This window comes from Anser anser, assembly GCF_964211835.1.
Source record: "Anser anser genome assembly, chromosome: 1".
NCBI lineage: Eukaryota > Metazoa > Chordata > Aves > Anseriformes > Anatidae > Anser > Anser anser.
In genome coordinates this window covers 176,390,336-176,417,839 of record NC_139720.1, presented here as the reverse complement: position 1 = coordinate 176,417,839, position 27,504 = coordinate 176,390,336, and the positions used below count along the sequence as shown (strand labels likewise).

Sequence of the window (27,504 nt, the reverse complement as noted above, 5' to 3'; positions counted from 1 at the left end):
AAAAGTACTTAAAAACAGGATTTGTTATACTTCAAAGCAAAAAGGTATCTTTAATTCATGTACTGTAGCAGTGAATTAAGCCTACTTCTAGTATTACAAAAGTAAAAACTATAACTTTAGCATGTAATGGGAAAAAAAGGGCAAATTAAATACCCTGAAGTAAACTACAATTGCATAGGTAAAATGTTCCTTGCTGCTTCCCTGTCAAAATTATATTTAAAAAAATACATTTTTTTTTTCTAAAGGAGTAATTAATTTACATATTTTGAATGTTTTGTCATTTATAGAGTACTATAAACTACATGTTGGCTTCACAACTAACAGACATCACTGCTTTTAAAGTCTTGCAAGTTACGTTAACTTGCATTGAAGAGTTTAATGTACAACACTTACTAGACACTATTTAATGAAATGAAATGAGCAAGAATGTATCTTGTAAAAAGGATAAAAAACCAAACTGCTAAACATTTTAATGTTCTAATGTTCACATCAGAAATAACTTGACAAAGAAGTTCTAAGAATGAGCTACTATGAAATAAGAAAAGATATAAGGCAAGCTACAAATGGGCTGGCTGATAAAAAGACAGTTGTGTCATGAAAGAATTCTAAAAGGGAGAAATTTGTAGAAGACTGTCAACAACAACATGATGGTGGGAGAAACTGAAGATCAAACCTAAAAACAATAAAGAACCAACATGCATAGTATAATTCCATTTTTATACACCGTGTTCAACTTAAAATTAAGGTGCAAGTGCCATTTGACTAACATTAACAGAAAACTTTTATTTATAATTTAAAGGACACTTGCAAATAATAGCTTTAGCCCGTATATAAAATGTGAAATCATTGTATTTATGGAAATAAATATGCAGATAGGAAATAAAAACAGCTCACAAAAAAAAAAAGCTTGCAACAAAGAAAAATATATGAGAAAAATATTCTTATGAAATTTCACTAATTTATTCTTGGTTATATCAGTTTTAAAAATTACTCCAGAGCAGAAAAACTTCAGTAAAACCATGAAGAGAATGGCATTCCATCACCTCTACAAGACCCTAACCTTTGCTAGGACAAATAGCAGAGAACAAGATTTAGAAAACAACACTGAAAGAAAATATGAACAATATGGTTCACAAAAAAAAAATCTGAACATTATATGAACTAAGCCCAGCAAATCATGATGCATTTCTTCACCCAACAAGTTTCACTAACAAAGCAGCATATATGTAAACATGTAAGTCCTAGCAGATGACAGAATAAAAGCCAGGCTGGCTTCTTTCCCTCAGCACTATCAGCAACCTATAACCCTTAAATGTAACCTTTGGATCCAGCAGTTCTTCAAACTTACTGGAAGTCTGAACTGCATCCACAATATATAACCCAGGAAGGATTATTCTTGTTAAGTACCAACTACTGTTTCCTGGCATGGAAGAGTAGCTCTAAGCCCTCTATATTCAAATTCTACTCTAATATAACAAAAATTTCTTCTGTAAAAAAGTGTATTTGGCTAAATGATCATGAAGGTAAATGATTTTAGTGACTTCTCCTCTATTGCTCTCCCTAGCAGCCATAATGACTCTTTGTAACATCTGCTGTGTTTTCCAGCTCACTGTAGAAGCCACAACGTGAATCATTTACCATTATTCTTGGCCAACTTATTAGTCTTCATCAGCCTGTCCATAGGTTACATCAAACCAGGTGTGTCCATTAAGTCAGACACAGCTGATCATAACCAAAGATTCATAGATTTTTTTTTTTGAACTGACCTGTTGGTAAGCTCAAAAAGAAATAAGAACTTCATTAAAAATTTACTGTACAAAACTAAGTGCATATTAAATCAAATTGCTTCATAAAAATATACTTCTGCAAAAGCACTAAAAGGTTTTAAAAATACATGAACTGTATGGGGATCTGCTGGATTTTCCAAAAAGGCAGTGCTGAAGGAGTCTTCAAGACAGAATGGAATTTTCCAGGTAGGGAAACTGGTATATAGCAAGACTGTCATACAGTGAAACTGAAATGCAAAATATGTCTCATATAATACACTGAAGTAAACTCAATGTATAAACTTGAAAATAAGGTCATTGATTTTCATCCTACAACATACTGAGTGAGATCAAAGATTCATCAAATCAATGCCAGATAGCTAAAAAAGAACAGAAAACCTGGACTAACTGGTGATTTTACTGACTGGACTTTGAATGGTCAGTGTTTATATCTCAGAAGCTTTACAAAAGACTATCAGGAGCTTCATAGAGGATGGTTGTCTACACTGAAATAATGGCTAGTAATATGGAACATTTTACTTATTCTGGCTGATGTAATAAATTCAAGCACAATAAAGCCAATAATATATGATTAAGGAAAAATCAGTTGCCAGTTGACAGCAGGTTCTATGAAAATACCACATAACATAATAAGTATATATAAAGAAGGAACTCCTATTTTCAGTACAAACAGTTAGATGAGGGACTTGAAGCGTTTGACAGATATTTAAACATACTTGAACTTCTAAGTGGTTATAATCCACTAACCATAATTGGAAACTTTAGGAACCATGATAACAGAAAGCAAACTCAGTGTGAGTGACCACTATCTTGAGTTCTTTCTATCAGGAACAGTTTTTGGAAAGCTGCAGTCTATATCTGGAAGGCTGAATGAGGCACAAGAGCAATAGTGTAGAGAGCAATACAGATAAACAGTGATATTCTCTAAACTGACATGAACTAGAAAATGATTAACTGAGACAGCCCATCCAATCTTCTTTCTGCAAAAGTATGACAGTGCTGGGGTGGTGTCAGTTTCTAACTCCATGCTTAGTCACTTTAAATTACTTAGGCTGTGACATAATATGCAGAAGGATCTCTTAATTACTAAATTAAATGTAAAAAATCTGCTGCTGCTTATATTGAGATTCACTACACTCTACACTGCATGATGAAGCAGTAAAAAAGGAAGTCATTTTACAGACTTCCAACGCTACTGTTGCATGAGAAATATACATACAGGGAAGACAAATTTGTTCAGATTCATAGAAAAAAGATTGAATGACGGTATAATAGCCTTTCAGAGTTTCTGAACTAAAAGACACTCAGTAGTAATACTATATAAAAGACTGAAAGATGAAAATGATTTAAGATCTTTTAATAGAAAAGGACTTTTAGAAGAAATCTGTTTTGGACAATAAGTCTCAAAGATATGTTAAAAGAAATGTAATGGAAAATCCTGTAGTTAATGAGAGGACTGAATGATACATATTATGTTAAAGAACATTTGCAGCTGCTCAAATTTTTGATCTATGATTTGAAGACTATTAACGTGCATTTAAAAAATGTTAGCATAAAACAAACATTATCTCACATTAAAAAAAGCACACTGCAATGTACTCAGAATCAAAAATTTAAATTACTTATACAAACCTTTACAAGTTAGTTATACAAACCTTTACTAGCTTTATCTAAATGCTGAAAATCCTCAATAAAATTCAGAACATCCTGATAGCTTTCTTCACACACTTCTACAAGAAAATGGAGCAATGTTGTTTTTTGATCTGCTGACTTCGTGTCTTTCAGCTAGACAGGAAAAAAATAAAATAAAATGCTGAGAATTAGATTGCCTCAATATTTTGATAATTAATACATATTACTAATGGTGAATACAAAGAAGGTAAGAACAAACCGTTGAACTTGAACAGCTCCCAAAGAAAACCCTAAGTAATGGATTTTTTTATTTCCATCCTTGCCAAAAATTCCTAGGAAAAAATATATTAAATATTTTTTTGTCTATATGCAATATTTGAGTTCTGTACGAGAAACAGTAAACATTTATCCTTTAAAATACAATCATTTAAGCAACATAGCAATGCTTGTGAAACTCTGAAAAGACTTACAGAAGTGCAAACAAACAAAAAAATTCAGAACTAAATCAGAAAATTCTAACAATAAATGATGCATGTACCCACCCCATGACATGATTTCTTATATATGAGGCTAACCCTAGCCTGTTATGATGTATGTCATGAAAACTACAATCTCAACCTGCACCAAGTTCTAGTTGTTCTCAACAGGGTAAGTGAGTTCACAGACTTGACTGTTCAAAACCTCTGACTTCCAAAATTGTTAAACACTACCTTCTCTGTCTGAATCATTTATACATACAAAATGATTTTAAGTCTGCCCATTTAAAACTTCCATGTATTTGTGTAAAAACACTAACTGACAATAAGCAAACATTCAGTCATACATTTCTGTTGGAGCCATCTCTGCTTGAGTCTTTCAAATCCACAGAGAGATTTTTAGAAACAGAAAATGACATTGTATGTCATTTTAAAATGACATCTCATATCAAAGTGCTTGTTACTTTTAAAAAATATTCCTGCATGAGCTATTCAATGAAAGAAGTACACGTACTTAGGTACATATGAAGTATGCACACATATTAAATGGTTGCCACAATTACACACATATTTGTACATCTGACTATCGGGGGGGAAAAGTCTTTAGCACAGTACTAGAACTAGCACTGAAAATGTAGAAAACCCACATTAGTTTGTTTCAACTTCAAGATTGTTCCTTAGTTTAGTTACCAGGAAAAACAAAAGTTATCAGCAATGCATAGTGGCATAAGAGTAACTACAGCAACAAGGCTGAAAGAAAAAATGACCTTCCTTTCCAAAGAAAGTTCAAAACCAGACACAGAGCTATATGGGGATTACATCTGAATAATGAACTGAAAGCAAGATCGATCTCAATTTAAATATACATACACATACATAATGTTTATATTACCACAGGTTTCCCATGACTGTCAATTTCTTATAAAGAGATTTTTTCCACACTTCTTGTGCTTCCCAATATACTCAGAGATCACTTAAAGTGAACTTGATTGATGTGATGTAAAAACCAGATAAGAGTATATTGTTTGCTTTTCCCATACTGCCAAATTAAAATGGAGAATTTTGGATGGTGCTTATCACTGAGGTTGACATTTCATACTTTTCCGTTAAAAGTCAGCATTTTATTTTCAAAGATCAAAATGATACTACCTTAATAAATCTGATGAGATATATGCATCCATAATGTTTATTTTTTCTTTCAGACAAATAGATTAATAAAAATGTGAGACAGAATTTTCAAAATAAACAGAAAATGGAACACACAAAAAACAACAACAAATATTCTAGGGTCATTGCTGTATGCAGTGTTATAAAATAAATTACTTCTACTGTACTGGATTCTCAGTGATAAATATCTGAACTGTTGGAAAGATTTTTACAATGTGACACTGTTTAAAATACATGTAATTAGCGAAAGTTAGTTTTAAAAATAAATCAGTGCTATAAACATGCATTTATTCTTAATTTATCAGTATTTAATAAGTTATTATTAGCACACCAATATTATAACTCTCTTCTGAGAATATGCAGCAGACCTATTATAATTATTCATGATATAGGGAGAAGGCAAGATAGGGGATTATCTTCTGCAAAGTAGATAGTTTATATAGCTCCCTATGCATAGCTGGAGAAGAGAATGAAGAACAGCAGATAAATCACCTATTCCACAAATATTACAGGAACCAATAGCTTTGAAGGACAGAAGTGACTGCAAATTTCTCAAGTTCTGTGAACCCCTACTGAAAACTGCGGTGCAGTCTACCAAGCAGTCTGCAATTTGCAGCTTTCTAGTTTTTGGGCCAAGGAGTATAGGTTTGGGTGGGGTCCTCTTTGAGGTTTTAATAATATATATATATATATATTTTGCAGTTGAACCAGTTTATTATTCTCAGAACAGAGGAGATTATGTGTTAACCAAGACACAACACATAGTTCAGAAAAATGCAAAAAATTTCACATACATACTTTTACCTCTGTATTTCCAGACAAAGTGATCTAAGACACAGTTTCATAACCAGTGAAGGCTTGGCACTCACGGACTTCCTAAATGAGGCCACAATTGGATGAGGTGAATTAGGAATTGGTGACTAGTACCCTGATACACACTGGACTGGATAGTCCAGGGTTAACTCTAAAACCCAGCTGTTCAACAGTGAGGCTAACTAAATAGGCACAATGAAGCAAGCAAGACAAACTGTGATAGAAATTGGATCTTGAATTCTCTATCAAATGTGCTGGTATTTTGGAATATCGCCATGTATCATGAAGGAAGAAAACTCTTGCTGATGAGCTGAATAGCTGGTAGTATTGTAGTATTTCAGGATTTGTCTGGGATGATACTACAATATAGCATTCTCAGGTGAGACTGGTAGTATTACTTCACTGAAAGAGGTTGGAAGGTAAATGCAGACTCACAATGATTCTCTTTCTGGGAATGTCACCTTTCAAAACAGCAAGTCGTTGACTATATTCAGTGGAAGAAATCTGAAATCCTACAGATTATTTCTATGGTGGTCGTCGTCTCTGCTCTGCCTGCACCATCAGAACCTGTAATAGTTGGTCTTTCTTTACTAAGTCAATACACTCATCTTCAACTACCACTAAGGAGGCACTACCCCCCAACACCCTAAAGAAGTTTTTAAGGAGCGTGGTCTGGCATTTACAAACTATCAATTTGAAGTGATGTCAAATCAAACATATATGAAATCTTTGTCATTTGAACTTTACTTTTTTACTTGTAGATTCCTTGTATAAATGAAACATATTGAATACAATCATATATGCTTATACATAATTAACAAAGTGCTGAAAGGCACAAACAGACGTTTCTAATCGTATGACATGATACAATGACAAAGTTATGCTGTATTAAGCATTCTGATCATGAGGAGGAAATTACCTTTTCCTGTAATAGCTTAAAGCTTTATATCTACTTCACCCATAGACTATTACTAGCAATGAGTATTTTTTCTGAGCAGAAGGTTAGATGCCTACTGATGTCCTTTCCAACCTAAATTATTCCATGATTCTAAGAAACCCACATGCAGTTCCCAACTAGTTAACTAAATACTGTAATCAAATTATTATTTATTTCAGCTCTTAATTTGGCCTCGTAGAGACTCGTTGAGAATCATTAGTGTACCTGGATTTCTAAAGCTTCCCACAATCTTGTTCACTATCAATTTCTTAACCATCTTTGCAGCTACAAAGCTTTCTTAAATCTTTAACCAAGCTTCTTTTGCTACCAGCAAAGCCAATTATTCCATCACTACCTTAACTATACAGAAACCAAATGTTCAAATGCCTTCTTTATGATAAATTAATACCAAAAGGTCACTTGAGTCCTCCTCACGTTACTCTCCTTTCTTTTCTAAATTAAATACACCTACATGTTGTTTTTTTATACATTTAGAAGTATTACATCTTACTATCCCCTAGATTCTTACTAGTCAGTCTATATATTTTCTACAGTAATACAGTAAAGACTTCATCAAAACCTTATCTGTATCAAGAAAGTTGTAGACAATTGCCTTCTTTATAATACACAGAAGGTCCGCTAAAACAGATTTTTCTCCCCTCCTACAGAATGTTGTAGCCTCCTGTAAAGCTAAATAATCCAGAAGCTTGCAAATCTAATGAAGTTAGTTTGTCAAATGCATTTTATACTAGAGTACTGTAAGGATAAGCCAGGACCTAAAGCCCATTTTCTGGAATTCTGTATAGCCATTCATTCCTTACTTTCATTATCTGTGCACATCAGTTCCCTTTCCTATGTGGAGTAGTTCAAACACAATTTTCATCTTCCATATCTTAAATTATTTCTCCAAGATCATTTTTGAATCCTGATCTGCAAAGTGCTTGTAACAACTATCTTCATACTGTTTTCATAAGTATATTTCTCTCTCTGTTTTTTAAGTTATTTTGTGCATTAAAAATACAGAGAATATAATTGGACCTAGGATAGATTCTCATAAAGATCATACCTAAGAAGTAAATGCACCTAATTGGAGAGAGAACCTTTAGTATCTGCCTTTTAAATACATTTCTCAACAAATTGTACCTTTAACTCAATAATTTCATCTACACTGTATTTCTCTAGGTGGTTGATGAATGCTTAAATGTTTAGTTTAGACTAGGGAAGGAATAGAACTTATTCTCTATGAATATTCAAGATACTGGTATTGCACTGAACACTTAAGAACCATAATGAAAGAATTCTGAAACATGGCAGAGTCAGGCTGATTAAAGAATGTGTTAGTTAACATAAAAGTATTGCATTTTCTCCATCGTGTAGAAAGACAAAGAAGCTGAGAGAAGATAAAAAGTACATACTAGCATCCAAATAATTCATTTTTTATAAAAATTATTACATACACTCTCTGTGCAGATTTGGCAGTGACCTTATAGAGGACACGGGAAAAAAAAATAAGTAGAAAGCAATTAGGCTTAGAATTGTTTATAAATTAATACTCAGGGAAGTACAGATGTCTTCTTGCATATATGTTAAATTTATTCTTTCAACTTCTACATAAGAAGCATAGGGGACTGATGAAACTGAGCAACAACAAAAGGAAATCAGATAAGGAAAAAATTATGTAAAAGAAAACATAACTGTATCAAAAAAAAATATATATACGACAGATTTAAAAGCGTTCAGGCATGTAAGACTACAATGCTATCAAGATCACATTGATATGGTCCTTCCATAACCTTATTTATTTATTGTTTTATGATTATTATTTCCTCAGTATGGAATCTTCTAAAAGTTTAAATGCAATCCAGTCTCAAGATGAGTGTACACAGATAAACTCTGTATTGTTCAAATCATCAACTAATGTTAAGAATTATGAAGAAAAAAAAAAAGAAAACAAAGAATCAACTGCAGGGAAAACATCAAAACAAGGTATTTAAGTAGTGCAATAAAAACAAATGAAGAAGTGAATGCAATACTCAACCTGGACATTTCAAAACTCACTTTACATAGGGAGCTGAGATTATATCCAAAGGTCTGTGCATTCCGAGAACCTGCATTCATGTAGTTTCCCATTAATAATACTAGTTCCAGCAGCTTGCTAAAGCTTTTACTCTTTTTTATCTCTTCACAGGCAGCACTGACAGCCATGATGTCAGGTTTGATGTTGTTCACCTGCTCTTCAAACTGGAGCTTAAAAAGAATAGCACTGAGCCGTGGCCGTAGTCTCTTCACGTTGCTCATCTGATTGAAAAGAAAATAGAAGATTTCCTTTAAAATTCATGCTACAGTTTGGCACTGTACAAATGCATACAATCTGAAATGATTTATTGGTGTGACAGGCTTGAAGAAGCAATATATCTGCTATAACTGATAGCAAATGAACGAATGAATGAGAGACACTTGGGTAAGCAAGTGAAATCCCATCTTGTGGTTAATGTGAACTGCCCCCATCCTTTCCCAATAACTAGTATGTGTAAGCAATAAACGATAAAGTGTCATCATATATCACATCTGTCAACTCATATACCAAATCCTATAAAACTAATCCAAGTTTATGACCCAGTAGTTGCAAAGTAATAAAAGTAGTTCACAAATTCTGTATAACTCAGGATGTACCCAAACAAGGCAAATCTCATTTTCTGGTGCAAATATTTAAAAGCTGATTTCAATAACAGCTTACTCTAAACTTGCAGAAAAATAACAGTTTTGAAAAATCTCAGCTATAAAACACTAATATAACATGCATTATTATGTGCCAGTATTCATACCCCACTATAGCCCCGGAACTTATACAGTTAATTAGGTAAAGCAGAGGAATGCTCCTAGGAAAACAGTAACTCCTGCAGATCATATGCAAAAGACTTGACTTTCTCTATGCTTTTCTGGTCAGGGATTTTCAACAGAAGTTTCACTCTTCCCATATGACTTAGGTCCCTGAATTCCCACCCCAGAGATACTATGCACGTTAGTTCCTACATCTAAACAAGACTGAAAATTTTATTACTTCTTTAAATCAAGGAACATGGAATGCATTCAGTAAATTAACTTCTTCCATCTCCCAAGCCTACAGAGTACTACTTATCCATCCAACTCTATCTATCATAGAAATATTCACACTTTTTTTTTAGGTTTGGAATCACATATGATCCCAGAAGCTTTCTGTTTTCCATCCATGTCCCTTTTCTCACTACCAGGCATTATTTATTCCTTGCTTTTTCCTTCTTCCACAGCAGAAATCTTGTTTTGATTCCCTGCTCTTTGGTTCTGTTTCCACATGAGAAACACTAGTCTCAAGATCCTCCAAGAGTATCTTCCCCCTTTTTTCCTATCCCCGTTTTCCCACCAACTCAATGAATCCTGTAAGACCTTCTCCATACTCCCTTCTCAAGGCAAAGTTGAAGCCAGTTATGCCTTGACAAGTCCTGAAATCCTAAACTGGTACATTATGTACTGTTTTGTTTTCTGAATAAAAAACATATTATGGTTACTAGCTATTAGTACTTCTCAAAGCAACAAAAGAAGCAATAACACCGGCACTTCTACAAAGGAATAGGTTTCATATAGAGTGGCCTTAAAAGCTTGCCTTTAAATTGGAAAAATCCCCCTACAAACCACAGTAATATCTAAGGATTTATGGAACATTTTTCAACCCATACATAGTCTATCAATGTGAAAATAGCTGTGACAGTACAACATTCACAAGTTGTTTGGTGCTGATCATCCCACAGCAGACTCGGTGAAAAGGATAATGGCTATACTCTTTATCCATCTCAGTGTCGAGTCAAAACAAACACAAATCTGAGCTATCCTAAGCTGATACTGAGGACTGCCTAATCCAATGAATGTGACATAAAAGCAAAAGAGAATGTAATTTACAGCCCATTCTATTGGTTTCTCTGTGACAGTAATACAAAAAAATCAGGTAGAGTTAGTATTTTATACTACTAGAGCCATGCCTGCAATGCCTCCCTGGCAATGCAACCACGCGATCATGGTTCTATTGAAGTAAACATAAACATTTGCATTTTGGTTCAGATAAGAAATTTTGAAGTAAAATAAGGAATCTTTTCCAGTATCCACACTTCTGTTTACGTCACAGAGCAAAGCACATACACAGGACATCTTTCAGATAAAACTAAACTGAAAAGCACCTTCAAGAGCACGTAGTATACTCCAGCCACTACTGAGCTTTAGTTTACAGACCATCTCTGGCCTGGTGCTAAAGTAAAAAGACTAAAATGTATAAAGTCTGGATGTTAGCTCAGTATCAACTGTAGGCAGATACTGTGTACTTATCATCAACTAAGTAGCATCCAATAGTGTGGTAAATTTATTACTGAACAATGATTAAGCAAGGATATCAGGACTTGAAGTTAAAACTGGAAATTTCAGAATGAAATAGAAATGGAAATACCTAAAACCCACCTAAAATGAATGTAGTACTTTGAGAACTTCACACATAATTTAGGAATAAATACCTAAAATCAGGTTAAGGTACTGGAAGGTAAGTGTCACAAAGTTATTCTCCCAGGACAATCAGGAAGAATTGGTATTAACTCCTTTATCTGAAACAATTTGCTTACTAGTACAAAAAAAGTGCAAAGCTACTTATCATATCAGGAAGACCATTCTGAATTGTAACTTTTGTTCTCAGATCAGACAGGAGAAATTTGAGACTAGACTTGAAAGCCACCAATCTACACTGAAATTATCCAGAATTTTAGTATTTTTCCCTACTCAGGATGCAACAGAGATGACCATTAATAGCAAACCATTGGAACTAACAGAATGAAGGTGCAATGATTTTAAATGGTACCAAACTAAAGGTACTAGAGAACAGCAGATGATGCATGATTTATTGACTCTTGGCTTCTCAGACAGGCAGGTTCCTGAAACTGAAATAATCAGATACTTTACATCACAAAGATGTGTTGCACAAATGTGAACAAACACAGATGCATGAAAGATGAAAAGTTTTCATCAGAATGAGGTTAATAGATCAAGTTCTGTACATGTCTTAAAGATGAAAGCAGAAATGCGTAATCAAAAAAAAAAAAGGAACAGAAACAGGCATATACCAGAAACACAACAGGAGTGCCATTCGGCTATTATTATTATCATTATTATTAACACTCTGAAATTCATACTTCATGTACGATGCATATCTTTGGTACTAGTTGTTTACCTGTTTGCTAAGTCAATAATTAGGAAGGGAGGAGATGGGGAGTTCCTTTATCAGTCTACGGCTTTCTTTGTGAAATGTTGTCTACAGATGTATTCAAACAGTGAAATCCATACACCTTATTACAAAATATACTAAAAATTTAACTCTGGTAATGTTGAGAGGCTTACATTCATGCCCTGAATTTTTTTTATACTCAACATATAGTACCTAAATCTACTTATGTACCTATAGCAGAATACTGAAGTCAGACAATAAAATAACTAAAAAGGGATGTTGAGGTAGCAAGTTAAAGGACAAGTGGACAACACATAAGAGAACTCACTGTAGGGGTAATGAATTATTCAATTTTCAAGTAATAGTCCACAAGAATATTATCACTATGCATTACCCCAAATGGGAATTGACAGCTGATTTAAGCTACCTGGTAGTAGCTCCCAGAGTCCTTTATCCAACAGCAAAGAGAGGTTTTTCTCTCAATTACAGCATAATTCAAAAGGCACCTGCAACAGTGTGCCATCTGGTAAGCGTGTACCTTCACTGTCTGCTTTGCTGATGTCAAGTAAAGGAACATGTCTCAGAAGTTACACTGACATTACATTTTCATCACTGAACGTGATTTGTTCTTAACCCAAGCTTGTAGAGAAAAATACTGCCAGGGTTCCAGTTTCACAATATCATTTCCTTAAAGGATCAACAGTCCTGAAGTTGTCAGAGCATCTGAAAGCATTCCCATCCAAAAAGTAAAATACCAGGTACAGCCAGCATGACTAAAACATAAAATGGAAGGATATCCCCTATGGAAAACATATAGTTGTCATCACTGTAGCACTGGTGAACTCTACAGAGCACACAGGTAAGGAGGGTGAATTTTTAACACTTTAGATTCAGGCACTCAAAGAGCAGAAAAATATATCAAGGAAAGAAAAACTGAGACCTTAAAAAGGCCTATTATCAACTTTTTAGGGAAGAAAAAAGAACACCCTGCTCAATTTGAAAAAGGTAGTCAACATGTCTGGTATCTTTGTGAAGACAGAGAACATTCTGGAATAGACCAAACATTTTTTCAGCGTATGGAAAGTTAACACCATAATGGAACAGCACTTTTGTTGAGTTTTTTTTTTTTTTTATGGCTTTGTGGAAATAGCACATCTTCCTTCAACTTTGAGACACTTTTTTCCCAAATAAATAATACTTAGCAGCTTAAAATTACTTACAAGAAACCAGAAAATCTCCATATTTACAACGTGGTTATGTGTACAAACAACCAGTTGAGTTGATGACTTTTCAGCCATTCTTGCATTGATAGAGGGCACATCGTGCTACTCCATTTCCCTAGTTTGAATTATAAACACCTTGAATTTGCACCACTGTCTCAGTTGCTTCCAAATCCAAGATTTTCTTAAAGAATATCCACAGCAGAAGAGAAAGGAGCATACTGTATATGACACAGGGACAACACCTATCAATTACCTCCTAGCTATACATGGATAGCCTTCCCTTGCTTTGTGGATGATAGTGCACTGATGCACTGTGCAGAAAATGCCTGGTACTGCTTTTGATGTGATTATGTTCAAAAAAGATGAACCAGTAAGGCCAGCCTGGGGATCTCAGAAGAGAGGACCTTCCTCTTGAATGCTCCAGAGGTCACCTGTCCTAGAAAATAAAACCAAATCGCCAATAGGAGCTATAACAGCTGTCGAAACAAGCTGACATAACAGACTGCTATACACTGCAATAGGCTTCATGCTGAAATTTACAGATAGGTATGTTCCACTCCGAGAAGAAATGTTTTTTTTGTTGTTAGTGGTGGTGGTGGGTGGTTTTTTTTGTTTGTTTGTTTTTGTTTGTTATCTTATCCAAAAATAGAGTTAGCACACATCCATTATCCAGGTTTAAAAAAGGGCTGTTGTTCAACCTGGACACAGAAGGGTTTTTTTGTTTGCTTGTAGGATGAGGCAGGTGGATGGAAACTATCAAACACACAGATTTACTGACATCTTGATCAGACTGGAACACAGACAGCTTTTGTTTGTCAGAGTTAAGACAATGGTATTTTCCTAAAAAGGTAGCATCTAAGAATAAGAGGGTCTAAATCTCCCAAATTCTTCTATCTGTAGCAGATGTAACAGCCGTCAGAAAAGCTATTTTCATTAAAAGGTACATATGGAGCAGATGCAACCAGACTGAAAAGGTTTCCTCATGGGAAACCAAGTCAGAGTTTGACATAGGAAAAGTCCTCTACAAAACCTCTAATTCAGCCAGATGGCAAAAATAAATAAATTTATAGCAGAAGTCAAGGGCAGAAGTCATTGAGAAATTTAAACAAGAATAATACAATATCGAACCACATGTAGAAGAGTCTCTAAAAGTAAAAGAGATCTGGCTGTATTCTAGATGGAAAAATCTTATCAGCTTAGTTCTATACGAGTCCTTCATTTTCTTTCAGAAATTCACATCTTTATGCTATTACTTTGAGTGTCCCAACACACAAGCTATGAAGACATAGGTAGATGATCAAGATCTGTGTGGGAATGTCTAAAAATGATGACAGCAGGCTTAGTATTTTCCACGAGGTTGAACCACCGTACCTACTCCAACTAAAAAGTAGAATTTGACAATATGTAATTATTTAAGCAGTACACAGCGATAACAGACAACATCAGCAACTGATTATGTTGTCTTTGATGTGACGGACATGACACATTTCAAAAAAAGCTCCGATCTCTAACACATTCATATTTAGTATAGTCTTCTGTACTGACCCAACAAGGCATCTAAGTTAATTTCCTAATCAGGAAGATATGTGTCTATGATGATGACAGCAGTGGTAGGGAAACAGCATTCTGCCATAGATCTTCTGTAGTCTTGTCAACAGAGAATTCAGAAATGATTGTGGAGTTTTTATCCATATGGCTCCTTACTGCATTTGGAACCACAGGTAATCCGTGGCAAAAAGAGTCTGACATGAAACATCACGTAAGTGAATGTTCTGATGCTCATATATCTTGGAAAATGTTCCCCACTTCTACAAAATGATAATAGAGAGAGTAAGTACTAAAGGACTTGGGGTCCATAGGAGCTCCTTTGAGCTCTACAGTCTGAAGAATAAGTAGAATAAGTGAAATATCTGCATAGTTGTTTCAAGCTCCAGGGATCTAAGATACTGTCTAGCCTCCAGATTCTTTTAGCACAGGTGCCCTACACTAGCCCTACACTAGCCAATCCTTTGGATGCATCAACTTAATGTAAATGACTAACTTCCCAAACAATGCTTGAGGTTGTTGAGAGATCATGTATTGATCAAGGTCCTTAGTCAGAAGAGTTTTTCTTAACATGTTCAAATCTCCACATGAAAATTATCTTCAAAAGGATTGTTGATATTTTTAGTGAAGCAAAAGTATTGTTCTAGTCTGCGCTACCAACACAAACTCAAATTTTCTGAAAGCCCAACAAAGCTCCATTCTTATCTGACACCAAGGTTTAGGTGCTTTAAAAGTCTTCTGCACTGATAAAATGGGGAACAGCCTCTATAGCAAGACATCAACTATCAAAACTATTGTTGTTGGAAGAGACTTTGAACAAAGACAGGAAGGATGTGCTGAAAAATAGTAAGGAATGCTTTAACAAGTGGCAAGAGCCACCTGTATGGCATGGTTCCAAACTGAGTGGAAATTGTGCATTCTACTCCTCAAGACTAAGAGAGTGAAAATAAAGTCATAAGGAAGTTTGTCTTCCCCTGTGTACCCTTAATCTTGAAGCAGTACCTTTCAAGACACAAGTCTGCTTTGGGTATACCTCTTCTTGATTCTCTTTCATGATCAGTGAAGGCATGGCAATAAAAAGGAGAAAAACAGATAGTAGAATCCACATTAAATTTAGTTGCCCCATGCAAGTCTTCTTTCAGGTGTAAAGAAATTGCTGTTAATCTTAGAATCTTTCAGGAAAAAAAGCTACCTCAGATTTAATTTCAATTGTAATTTACGTTTCTTGGTCAAGTCAAAATGTCTAAGCTTAGAATTACTTCAGAGCAATAAAAGATATCTTTTTTTTTTTTTTTCCTCCCTGGACCCAAGATTCCAGTCAAATTTCTTCAAAAATAAATCTTTTGAAAGAATTCTTGTTTCAAAAGAAATCTTACAGAAAAAAATTGCTCTGTTTGATTTTAGGAAACTGCAACCCAAAGTATGAATATTGTCAAACTACTGCAATATACTCCACAAGGTTGTTGCTATATGGGTAAAAAAGTCCAGTCTACCAACACATTATAGTTTTGCAGTTACATTGAGTCATAATGAGACACTAACACCTGACAAAGCTTCTTAAGTGAAAACAGTATGGCACCAATTTTCATCAGTAATGCTGTGTGTACTGAACTGAGTTTTCACAGAGATCGCATCAAAGCAGATTCAAGACAAGCTCTTGAGACGTTTAGAGGAATCTGCAATGTGAATCACTGATTGGCTGGGGGCAAAAGATGAGGACCCTCAGACAGACAAACAGAAATTAACACAATTAAAATGTTTCACAGCACTGATACACCTCACTACTTTAGGATTTTGAATAAACTGAAATGGTGCTAGGTATGGCACTAAGTATGGTTGTGCCCAAGCATCAAGTATTAGGAACACCTCTTCAGATATAGTAAGATATTTCCCAGACACCAATGAAAGACATTAACACATTCTGAGTTATCCTCAATGTGAACATACAGGTGAAATCACCAGCTGAATATGGAATTGATTATTTTAAGTGTTTGCTGAATTATTTAAGACAAACTAGCCTTCATCAGGCCGCACTCTAATCTTCAATTTACTCTAGTGAAATCTTCTCTTTTGGTATGAACTCATTAAAAACACATCCATCAGCGAACAAGCTGTGAAGCCACGTGAGGATAGCTTGCCAAATTCTATTCAGGTTAGCTGTCATGTACCTCACAAGGTCCAGACATTAATTATTTCTGAAACAATATTTCATAATTCCCTCAATTTTATCTTTGAGTAAATAAAAGTGATCAAGTAAAAGACTGTTTCTTTTTCTCACTCCCAAACTATATGTGAACATGTTTTCAAATATCTTAAGTTTTAGGATAAACTTAAGTAAGAGCTATCACACATGGTACTTGAGACACTATCCTCAAGCATGCAATTGCTAATATAGTTGCCTACACCCAATGTCGAGGGTCCACTAAAAGCATCCTAACAAGTATTAGCAACTTTTTACATCAAATTTGTTTATAAGTAACGTCAAAATTATGATTTTTGAAATGGAATTACATTTATGGATTTAAAACCATGGTAATAAATCAAATATCTCCTGGACTATTTTCTGCCACTAAGGATCACAGGCACTGAAGAGTTCACATGCCTACTGCTGGATTCAGCTCCCTCCATACCGCACAACCAGAAGAGAACTACTATTAGGAAGAGTTTGTGGTGCAACAAGTTGGTAATGTAAGTTGGCATGGATAGGCCTTAAGCCTTAGCATTGTCCTGTGGGCAAGAGAGTGGGGAGAAGTGGATGTGCGCCACTGGGGAGCTATCATTACAGAACATTTTTAGCTGGAGCAACAAGAAAGCGTAACTTACCATGACAACTTACAACTCTTTAGAGAGTCAATTATATTTCAAGTATTCCGGTACTCATTTTTATAAACTGAATCCCAAAACAACCTAGGGAGGGTGAGAGCAACGATCTGGAGCCACGTGACATGGGACCAAACATTGCCGTGTCCTTCTGCACTTCCAAAAGTGCTCTGAGATGCCAGGCCCGAGAGGTGCAGACATGCCTGCAAGACACTCAGGTTATCAATGGCTGGAACCAACATGCTTGTACCCAACTTCTCTGTGATGTTCTGCTCTGTCCTCCCTGTGATGAAAGCAGGAAGATGTGCTTTGTAACTGTTAAAACTTGTCTTAATAAACCAATCTGCCTCTCTCTTACCAATTTATGTCTTCAATTATCTAACCGGATACTCAGATCATGAGATCTGGCTCATGCTCACTCCCAGACTATGCCCGGGAATGGTTTGGGAAAGGTTAATTCTGCACAGGCCAAAAGGATGACTATTCTATGCCTACACTTAACGTCTATTTTACCAAATTAGCACTACAGACAATTAAGGTTCAATGTTCAAAGCCATTCTCTGGTGCTGTTCAGTTGATTACTATAGTCAAAGCCTTAAAATGTCATCTAGTAATTTATCATCCCCACAACTGCTAAAAAACAGCTTTCTGAAGCATCTTGTATCCCACTGTTTTCAGAACACTGAATAATATTCAAAACCAATATAAAAACTGATGAGAACTGAACGTGGTTTTGGTCACTATTATTCCCTGAATGATTTTAGTACAAAAAAAAAGGAAAGACCACCAAGGACATTAAGGACTGCGTATTCAAAACAACACATAGATCAATAAAAGGAATAAAGGAGTTCATGACCTCATAAAAAACTGTAAAAGCTAGATGGATTCTCTGAATCATCACCATCAACAAGCTATTTTAATCAACCATTATTTTGCTTCCTCTCAAATAAAAATATATTGCAGAGTAAGAAAAAAAAAATCCATCCAACATTTGCCTCAAGTATTTTCAGCATAAATCTGCAATGCAGATAAATTTAGTAAATCTTTCCTACCAACTCTTTAACATTAATCTTCTATAAAACAAAAAAATGTTACCCGTTTAAGCTGAGTTTTCAGATGGCTTGCTTAGTAAAGGGAGAGATCAGATAATCATGCTGTGAGCTAGGCTATAACTGAGATTTGTCATATATTCTAGGTGCAAAGTGTTTATTTTCATTGGAAAGGTGTTCCTAAAACAACTATTTAAGTAGTAATATCACACTAATTGCAATGCTTATATGCCAGAATCTATACAAAACAGCACTGTGTTTGGACATTTTAGTCAATAAATATATAAAATAAGCAGGGAAACAACCTTTGGAGGTTACTCACTGCATTCAGCCTTCCTACAGGAGAATCAGCTTTGCCAACAAAAAGTGTATTAGCTTTTTTTTTTTTTTAGCTTTTTTTTTTAGCTGCTCAAAGAGATGGCTGATTACAAAGACTCCATAATCTCCCTAGTCAATCATTTTTATTGTTTTGTTATTCCCACTATTAGTAAAATCTTCCTATTGTCTAACCTGTATATCTTTTGTCAAAAATGCAAACCTATTGCATACTACCATAACAACCATCAATATTCAGGACATATTATTCCCTTTCTTCTTCCAGGTTTCCCACACATATTTCAAGAGAACACCCTGCCTTGGGTCTTAAGTTTAGAAACTTAAGCAATATTTCTTCATATCGCTCATTTCTGCAACTATTGACATTAGCCATCTCTGGAGTCCAAGTCCATGCTTTGGTTCACACCTCTATAACTAATGTACAAAACACCCCCAAACTGGCTGTAATATTTTAGCTGAGGCTTCAGCAGTAGTGAACAGGGGGAAATTCATAACTTTACAAGCCATACTCCTGCTTCTACAGTTTAGTTTTAGGTATGCCTATTGGTTGCAATGAGGACAGAACTGAATCATGTCTGACTTCTGATCCATTACAATCCATTATTCTTTATTAGAACTGCATCCATAACTATATATTTTAAGGCTACAATCACTGCAATCAAATTTTGAGTCACTGATGTTCCTAAAATATCTTTCACTGCCATTAAGCAACTTAGACTGGTCAAAAACTCATTGGGAGGGAGGTTCCCAGCAAAAACAGTAAGTTATTCAAGGGTCAGTCACAAAAGAGCAATGTAACAAGAGAATAGTTATTGTAATCAAGATTATGATGCACTGTACCTGAATATGAAGCTCAAAGTTAACTTTGACCACTGGGTATGAGGCACTGCTGTTAAGCAAGAAGAAGAAAAAAAACAACCACCACCACAACCCTTCCATATCTAAGACAATCAATTTGAGGGTGTGGAAGGCAGGCTTCCAACACAAAGAAAGCATATTGCATACTCACTCCATCATCCAAAAGTCTACTGTTTGAAATGTAAATTATGTCAACATATCCAAAATGCTTAAATTTATATTTATCCTTTCTTCATTCTTCCAAACATGCTAATTACTCCACAATAAAAAAAGAGAGTTGTCGGTGAACAAGTTCTTTTTCAAATGCACATTCCTTATTGAACAAATTTGTTGAAGTGAGTAAAAAGAGTTCAATGACATCTTTTTCCCAGTGCCATTTCCTGTCTACAGGACAGGCATTCACCAAAGCTCCTTTACTCTGGCTACATAATTATGGCAATGTTAATTCCTCCTATTGCATAGTTCTTTAACAGAAATATTGAGGTTGGTACAAAAAGAAATGTGAGCATGTAAGCAGCAGAAAACAGAAGCACAAAAATATCAATAAAAGGACCTGTACTTGTTCTCGGGACACCATTCCCAGCAGTAAAACTGAGGAATTCTTTTTTTTCATGTCACAACCAGAAGACCTACACTCCAATAAGACCACAGCACAGATGAGTCATCAGAAGACCCTGCATAGTAGCACCTAGGGAATAGCAACAGGGCTGCATAATATCACATAAATTACTCCTTTTCTTACTAGTTGCTGTGGTTTAACCTGGCAAGTAGCTAAGCACCACACGGCCGTTCACTCACACCCTCCCCTCCCATGTGGGATGGGGGAGAGAACTGATGAAAAAAAAAAAGATAAAATGCTTGTTGGCTGAGATAAAGACAGTTTAATAGGACAGGAAAGGAACGGATGATAATGCTAAAAGAAAGTACAAAGCAAGTGATGCGCAATGTAAATGCCTACCACCTAACATCCCGTGCCTAGCCAGACCCCGAGCCGTGGACACTCCCACACCCTGGCCAGCCACCCCGTATTTATTGCCCCACATGACATCACATGGTATGGGATATCCCTTTGGCCAGTCTTGGTCAGCTGTCCCCTCTCAGCTCCATGTGCACCCCCAGCCTCCTCGCTGGCAAGGCAGCACGAGGTCCTTGGCTCTGTATAAGCACTGCTCTGCAACAGCTAAACATCAGTGTGTTATCAGCAACATTCTCATCCTAAATCCAAAACACAGCACCATACCAGCTACTAGAAAGAAAACTAACTCCATCCCAGCTGAAACCAGGACACTAGCCTACCAGCCAACTCTAAATATGTATTTAAAATATAGATTCCAAACCAGGGTAAGAACCCAGGACGTGGGCAGCAACATGGCCTAAGATTTACAGAAGCAGAAGTTAGGAGACTCTGAGATAAAGACAGCTTCATAACAACTGACAACTTATAGCAAAGCATATAAAAGAGATATCCTAAAACTAGCTTGCTATCACCTATCAAGAACAAGCCCAGAGACATAACAAGGTGTCGAGGAAGTCCCTTGATCTCTGTGCTGCACATTAGCAATCCTGACAAACTGCTTGGACGCACACATAGTAGAAGAATAAGGGTATAAAAGTACAAGATAATTCAATCTCTATGAGACTGAACAGGTGAAAAAGTCAGTTTACATCAAGATTTTGTAAATAAAAGTAATTTTCTCTTTCCATTAGATCCTGCACTGAGAGCTTTTTTTCTGTGGTCATTTTTCCAAGCAAGTCTGAAATGCCTAAGTTTTAGGTTATTATAAACCTTTGTTTTGTATTTCTTCTTCAACTTCGGAAAAGTTCAGAAAGCTTACTTCAAACAAGCAAGCAATAAGATGCCCTTATCAGCTGCTTCAAGACCCTTGCAATTTTAATATCTCAGGGGAAAAAAAAGAAAAACAACCTCAGACTCAGATCTAATTAATACAAATGAACAATAATAGAAGATAATCTTTAGTGCTTGAATATTTTAAATTCAAAAACCATTGAACAAATGTTGACTCACACATATCTATTATAGCTTTATTAAAAACAATTATAATGAACAATGGCTTATATTTCAACTCTCCAGCAGTCCCTCAAATAAGCACATATTTCTTTTCTCACACTATTTCTTAAAGGGCTCTAACCTTGCTTGCCTGAAATTAATACTGCTGCATTATTGGATCACTTTTTTAATTATGCTGTACTTGAGCCACTACTTCTTTTTGTTCTTATTTTCAAGAAGTCCTATGCAACTGGTAGAACTAGACCATGACTTCATATTAAATTACAAATATAATGTGTCATTAAAAAGGTTTATAAGGGTTCTTGATAAATAAACTCCTCCAGAACTCATGTTTCCCAATAATGCAGCTGATCTAGCAACTTTTAGTTTTCACTTGCTTCAACATACCTATATTTTTCCTTTATTTAGTCATCCCCAAGTTCTTTTCCTATGAAGTTTAATTGCACCTCCATGCTCCAAATCCCATTATTTTACCTGTTCTTTATATGTAAGATTACCCATGGGGTGTTTCTCATTTTGAGTCTCCCTTAAGAAAACATCTAAATGAATATTATTTTTTCTGAAGCTATTAACATCTTGACTTGGTAGCAAACTTGGAGCTTTAGAAGACCTAAGCAAGAAATAAAAACAACAACAATAACAACATAGGACTGTCTTGAAGTAAGTTAACAATGGAGTCGTCCAGAACACTGTAACTGTCTGGAGCACACAGGAAAACCATACTCGAATGGAGTGGAACTGAAGTGATGTTAGATTAGTTCACGTAGTGGCATGGAAGGCCCCTGCTGCTCCTGGGAAGTGATACTATCCCCTTAGAGTTATACTGGGGGCCAGTGGGAGGGGAACACAACCACCCAGGCAGTTAAAACAGCTATGCATACTGGTTTCTGTCTCAGCTATAACTGGACAAGCTGTATGGTCATCAATGTTCAAGACAGATATGGTGCCATGCTATCCAGACAAAACTACTGAAGTCAAAAGGCAGATGAAACTCAACATGACCATAGAATAGCTATAACAGGGGGGAGATATAATTATGTGCAAGTATGAGAAACTCTTCAACTGCTGGCAGGAAACTGTCCAGTATTTCATGGTACTATAAGAAAAAACAGAGGGAAGCTGTCAGGGGTTTTGTAAAAGGATGCAACAACAAGGCAAATAAATACACTCCAAGCTAGTAGGCTTTGGCCTTTGGAAGAAGCAATTGGGAATTTCATATACTGACAGGACCCATTCTTTGTACAATGCAGTTTTGAAAGAGAGCAACCTTTAGTAAGTACACAATCAAGATAAGGAAGTTTTATTAGCTAGACAGGAAGGGTGAGAAGAAAACGGAAAACACACACAAAAAAAATTATGCAGAGAAAGACAAAAACTAGCAATGATCTCATCAACAATGGAATACAAGGAAAAGACAAATCATCAATACCATAATAGGGATAGAAGTAAGATAATTTTATTGGGATATATTCATGCAGTAGGGTGAAAGTATAAATGATGGGTGAAATGTACATTCTACATATCTTATCATCTATACCTACAACGTATGCATATCTATTATCAGTTATGTGTACATGGACATACTAGATACATGTATCTATATACATATTCTAAAGAATATGGAACAGACCAACTTTTGAAGCAAGAAATTCAGAGAGAAATAATTAGCTCTAAGCACAAATGGAGATAATAATATATGGACAAGTATCCAGAAAGTTAAGATAAATAATTGGAAACGAAGACAGACAAATCAAATGCAAAAATGTTTGCTTAAGAAGAAAAAGATGGTTAGAAGTTTTAAATCTGGCTGACATACAAATATAAGATCATCAAAATAGTCAAGATGACAGGAAGCAAAAGAAAAGAAACTGCTATATGAAGCAATGAACATAAAATGTCAAATATTGGGCATTTCAGACAAAAATGCTGCAGAAGATTAAAGTATGGGTATCCTCCTACAGAAAGTTTCCCCTTCAATGTCATACGCACAAAAGAATTACCTTACATTGCTCTAACAGTGCAAGAAATTGTTTAAACACATGCTTCATCTTTTTTTACAGTCCTTTTTAAGAAAATAAAATTTATACAGAATAGTTAACCACAACAAGTACAGTCAAGTAAATACTATTTTTGTAGTTAACACACATTTTCCAAGGCACTTAGGAAAGCCAAACAAAAAATATGAGATCCAACGAAGTCTTAATTTGTGACAATGATTTCCAAAATCTAATAATTTATTTCATAAAATTCAATTCTTATTTAATAAAACTACTACTTAAACTAGAATAAATAACCATTTAGTACATGTTTTCTTTTTCTTCTAAAAATTCTAAACTATTGCTTGACACGCACAGATTTATTTCTAATTTATCTTTTTTATTCCAATTCTTATTTCACAAGTATACTAAAAATATTTAAAGGATAACTGAGTTATTATATTCTCGTTATTTTAAAACCTTACCTATGGTTTCAGATTCACTCCTTGGCTGTGACAACCAAAAAAAGCTCAAGAATCATAGACAAATTCAAAAAGCAATGCACCAGTTCTCCAGTGTTTTGTCATCTTGTTTGTGCAGTGAGAAATATATATATAATCAGTATACTTCAAGAACTCAAGTTCTGCTTTGCCCAATAATTTTTACCTAAGTAGTTCAGTTCTTCAGCGCCTTTATCATCCCTTATGCAATTAGAGCATAAGCATATATGTATAGAGCATTTGAACAACAAAAACAACCACAAACACAAAAACTTCTGTCAACCGTCAACTGCTAAGATGATCATGCAGCTGAAATCCCATTCTTCTCAGATAGCTCTCACATTATAAGTGTGCTGTCATATGACTTCTCGTTTCTAAACACACACCCAGTCTTCTCTATTAACAAGTTTTACAAAATAAGTCACCCAATATTGGTCATAATTGAAGTAACCTCCAAGAAAATAATATGAAAATTAAATTAATTCAAGAGAAAGTTCATCATACTTGGTAAACCAAGTACAAAACATGAACTGTAGTAAAATGAAGTGCAACTGAATATTTAAATTTTGGCAAGCACAAATATATTTCATGAAGCATTTGATCCTCAAAATACAGCATTCAAAATCAACTTAAGGTAACACTATGAAACTAAGTTAAAGCACTTAATAAAGTTAACAGATTTCATAAACAATTTCATAACACAGTTTTCATAAAATAGTTCTTGGATGTGTGTAAGTTAAAACAAAAAAAATCCTCTCTATTAATACATGATAGTATCTATGTTCTGAGACAGCAGTCTGGAATACGTGAAAGAAAGAACACACAGGAAAATAAAGTAGTTTATCTAAAGAAAACCTAAAGTCTGGAAGAGAAGATAAGAGTAATAAAGGATTTATTTTACACTTACTGCTGAATGAACAGAAAACATAAAAATGCAAAACGACTTAAAAAGACAAGGATAATTGCAGAAACCACACACACACACAAAACCTCACACCACAAAACTCTCATAGAGGGAACCTGAACTGCTTAGAGTGTTGCCCTCAATGTCTTTAAGCCAACAACAAAAGTTAATTAACTCATGTTGAAATAAAACACACAATATGTTAACAGTCACAGCATGCCAGTATCTTAGTAAGCGTCTAGCTGTTTCTTTCAGAGAAACAAATCTTGACTTTGAATTCAAGGCCAGGAGGATAAAAGAAGGTTTGCATTATAAAGATTTTATTATCACTCAAGTAGTAATTATCAGTTTATTCACTATTCTGGCTGTTCCTTGGGAGGCACGTGGTTTAGTCTTTCCCCTGAGCACAACTTCAGAGTAAATTAACATGATCTCTGAATTCTCTGAAATACCATAACTATGAGATACTACTCAACTAAATAATAAACCTGAAAGTCTTGTACTGCGTGTTTAAGTTTGATTCTCCTCACTTGAAAAGAATAACAAAAATGAAGCAAAACAATTTATATGTGTATCAGCAGTGGTACATGGTACTTAAACGAACAGGAGTTCTCAGCCTGCTTCCCAACCAAAAAAAAAAAAGTGACTTATGCAAAACTTTTTTTTTTTTTCAAGACAGAAATGAAAAACATTTGGTGATAAAAATTGGTTGTAGCTTGATCCCTGAAGTCAGCTCCACTAAACTCACCAAAGGTGTCACGCTAGAAGAATTATACCTAATGATGTCTTTTTATGCTTTCCATGGATAGCTAAGGAAAGCACATACTTGCATTCATCAGTGGGAATCTGGTTGTTCCTTCAGAAAAGAAAATCCACAAGCAAATATAGCAAAACTTGACCTAGATTGCTATATTCTAGCTCTTCCCATCAGATGGGGCTGAGACAGTTTAACTGAATTGTAAATTTGAAATTTTTAATGAGCAAAAGACAGACTTCTAGGTTGGCTGAGGCTCAAATATAGAGGAAAAAAAAGAAAAAAATAGAAAAATAGCAAATCAAGCATTAACCTATGTGGAATTAATTTTTAAATGTCTTTTTTTTTTTTTTAATCAATATTTACTCAGCCCCAGATATGGGGAAAGCAGACTTCAGGCTGCTCAGGGAACTAGTCAGCAAGGTCCCCTGGGAAACTGCTTTTGAAGGCATTGGCGTCCATCAGTGCTGGTCAATCTTTAAGCACTGCCTCCCTAAAAGTGCAAGATCAGGCGATTCCAAAATATCGGAAGGCAGGCAGGCGGGGCAGAAGGCCGGCCTGGCTGACCAGAGAACTTCTACTGGAGCTTAGGCAGAAAAAGAAAGCGTACGGCTACTGGAAGGAGGGTCAGGCGACGAGGAAGGAATACAGGGATGCTGTTTGTGTTTGTAGGGAGAAAATTCGTGTGGCCAATGCCCAACTAGAGTTGAAGCTGGCCATGTCTGTGGGAGACAATAAAAAAGTTTTTTTTAGATATGTGAACAGAAAAAGGAGAACCAAAGAAAACATAGGTCTGCTACTAGATGGGGAAGGTCTCCTCACAGATGATGACATAGGCAAAGCAGAGACGTTTAACGCCTTCTTTGCCTCTGTCTTCAACACTGATGATGGGCTTAGGGACCCTGGGAGCCCTGAGCGGGAGGACCATGGTGGTGGGAATGACAAACTCCCAACCGACCCTGAACGTGTGCGGGATTTGCTGCTCCACCTGGATCCATACAAGTCCATGGGTCCGGATGGGATTCATTTCCAGGTGCTTAAAGAGCTGGCTGACGTCATCGCGGGACCACTCTCAATTATTTTTCAATGATCTTGGGAATCTGGAGAGGTCCCATTGGACTGGAAGCTGGCAAATGTTGTGCCAATTTTCAAGAATGGTAAGAAAGAAGACCCTAGCAATTACAGGCCTGTCAGTCTCATGTCAGTGCCTGGTAAAATTATGGACAGGATCATCCTTGAAGTTATTGAGGCGCACCTGGGGGACAATGCAGTCATTGGTCTCAGCCAACATGGGTTCATGAGGGGTAGGTCCTGCCTAACAAATTTGATTTCCTTTTATGATAAGATCACCCATCTAGTCGATCAAGGGAAACCAGCTGATGTGATCTTTTTGGACTTCAGCAAGGCTTTTGACACGGTTTCCCATAGGATCCTACTGGACAAAATGTCCAGCATACAGCTA

The 27,504-nt window shown here is 35.6% G+C and overlaps 1 protein-coding gene across 3 annotated transcripts in view; it reads right to left on the bottom strand.

Annotated features, from left to right (window-relative positions):
* DIAPH3 (diaphanous related formin 3) overlaps positions 1–27,504 on the bottom strand; it is a 247,857-nt gene that overhangs the window by 102,962 nt on the left and 117,391 nt on the right. For all 3 annotated transcript variants that reach the window (XM_083849164.1, XM_083849166.1, XM_083849165.1), the window contains 2 exons: positions 8,871–9,110; positions 3,443–3,572 (listed from right to left, as the gene is read on the bottom strand). In XM_083849164.1, the coding sequence (XP_083705290.1) occupies positions 3,443–3,572; positions 8,871–9,110 (370 nt within the window). The remainder of the gene's footprint in view (positions 1–3,442; positions 3,573–8,870; positions 9,111–27,504) is intronic.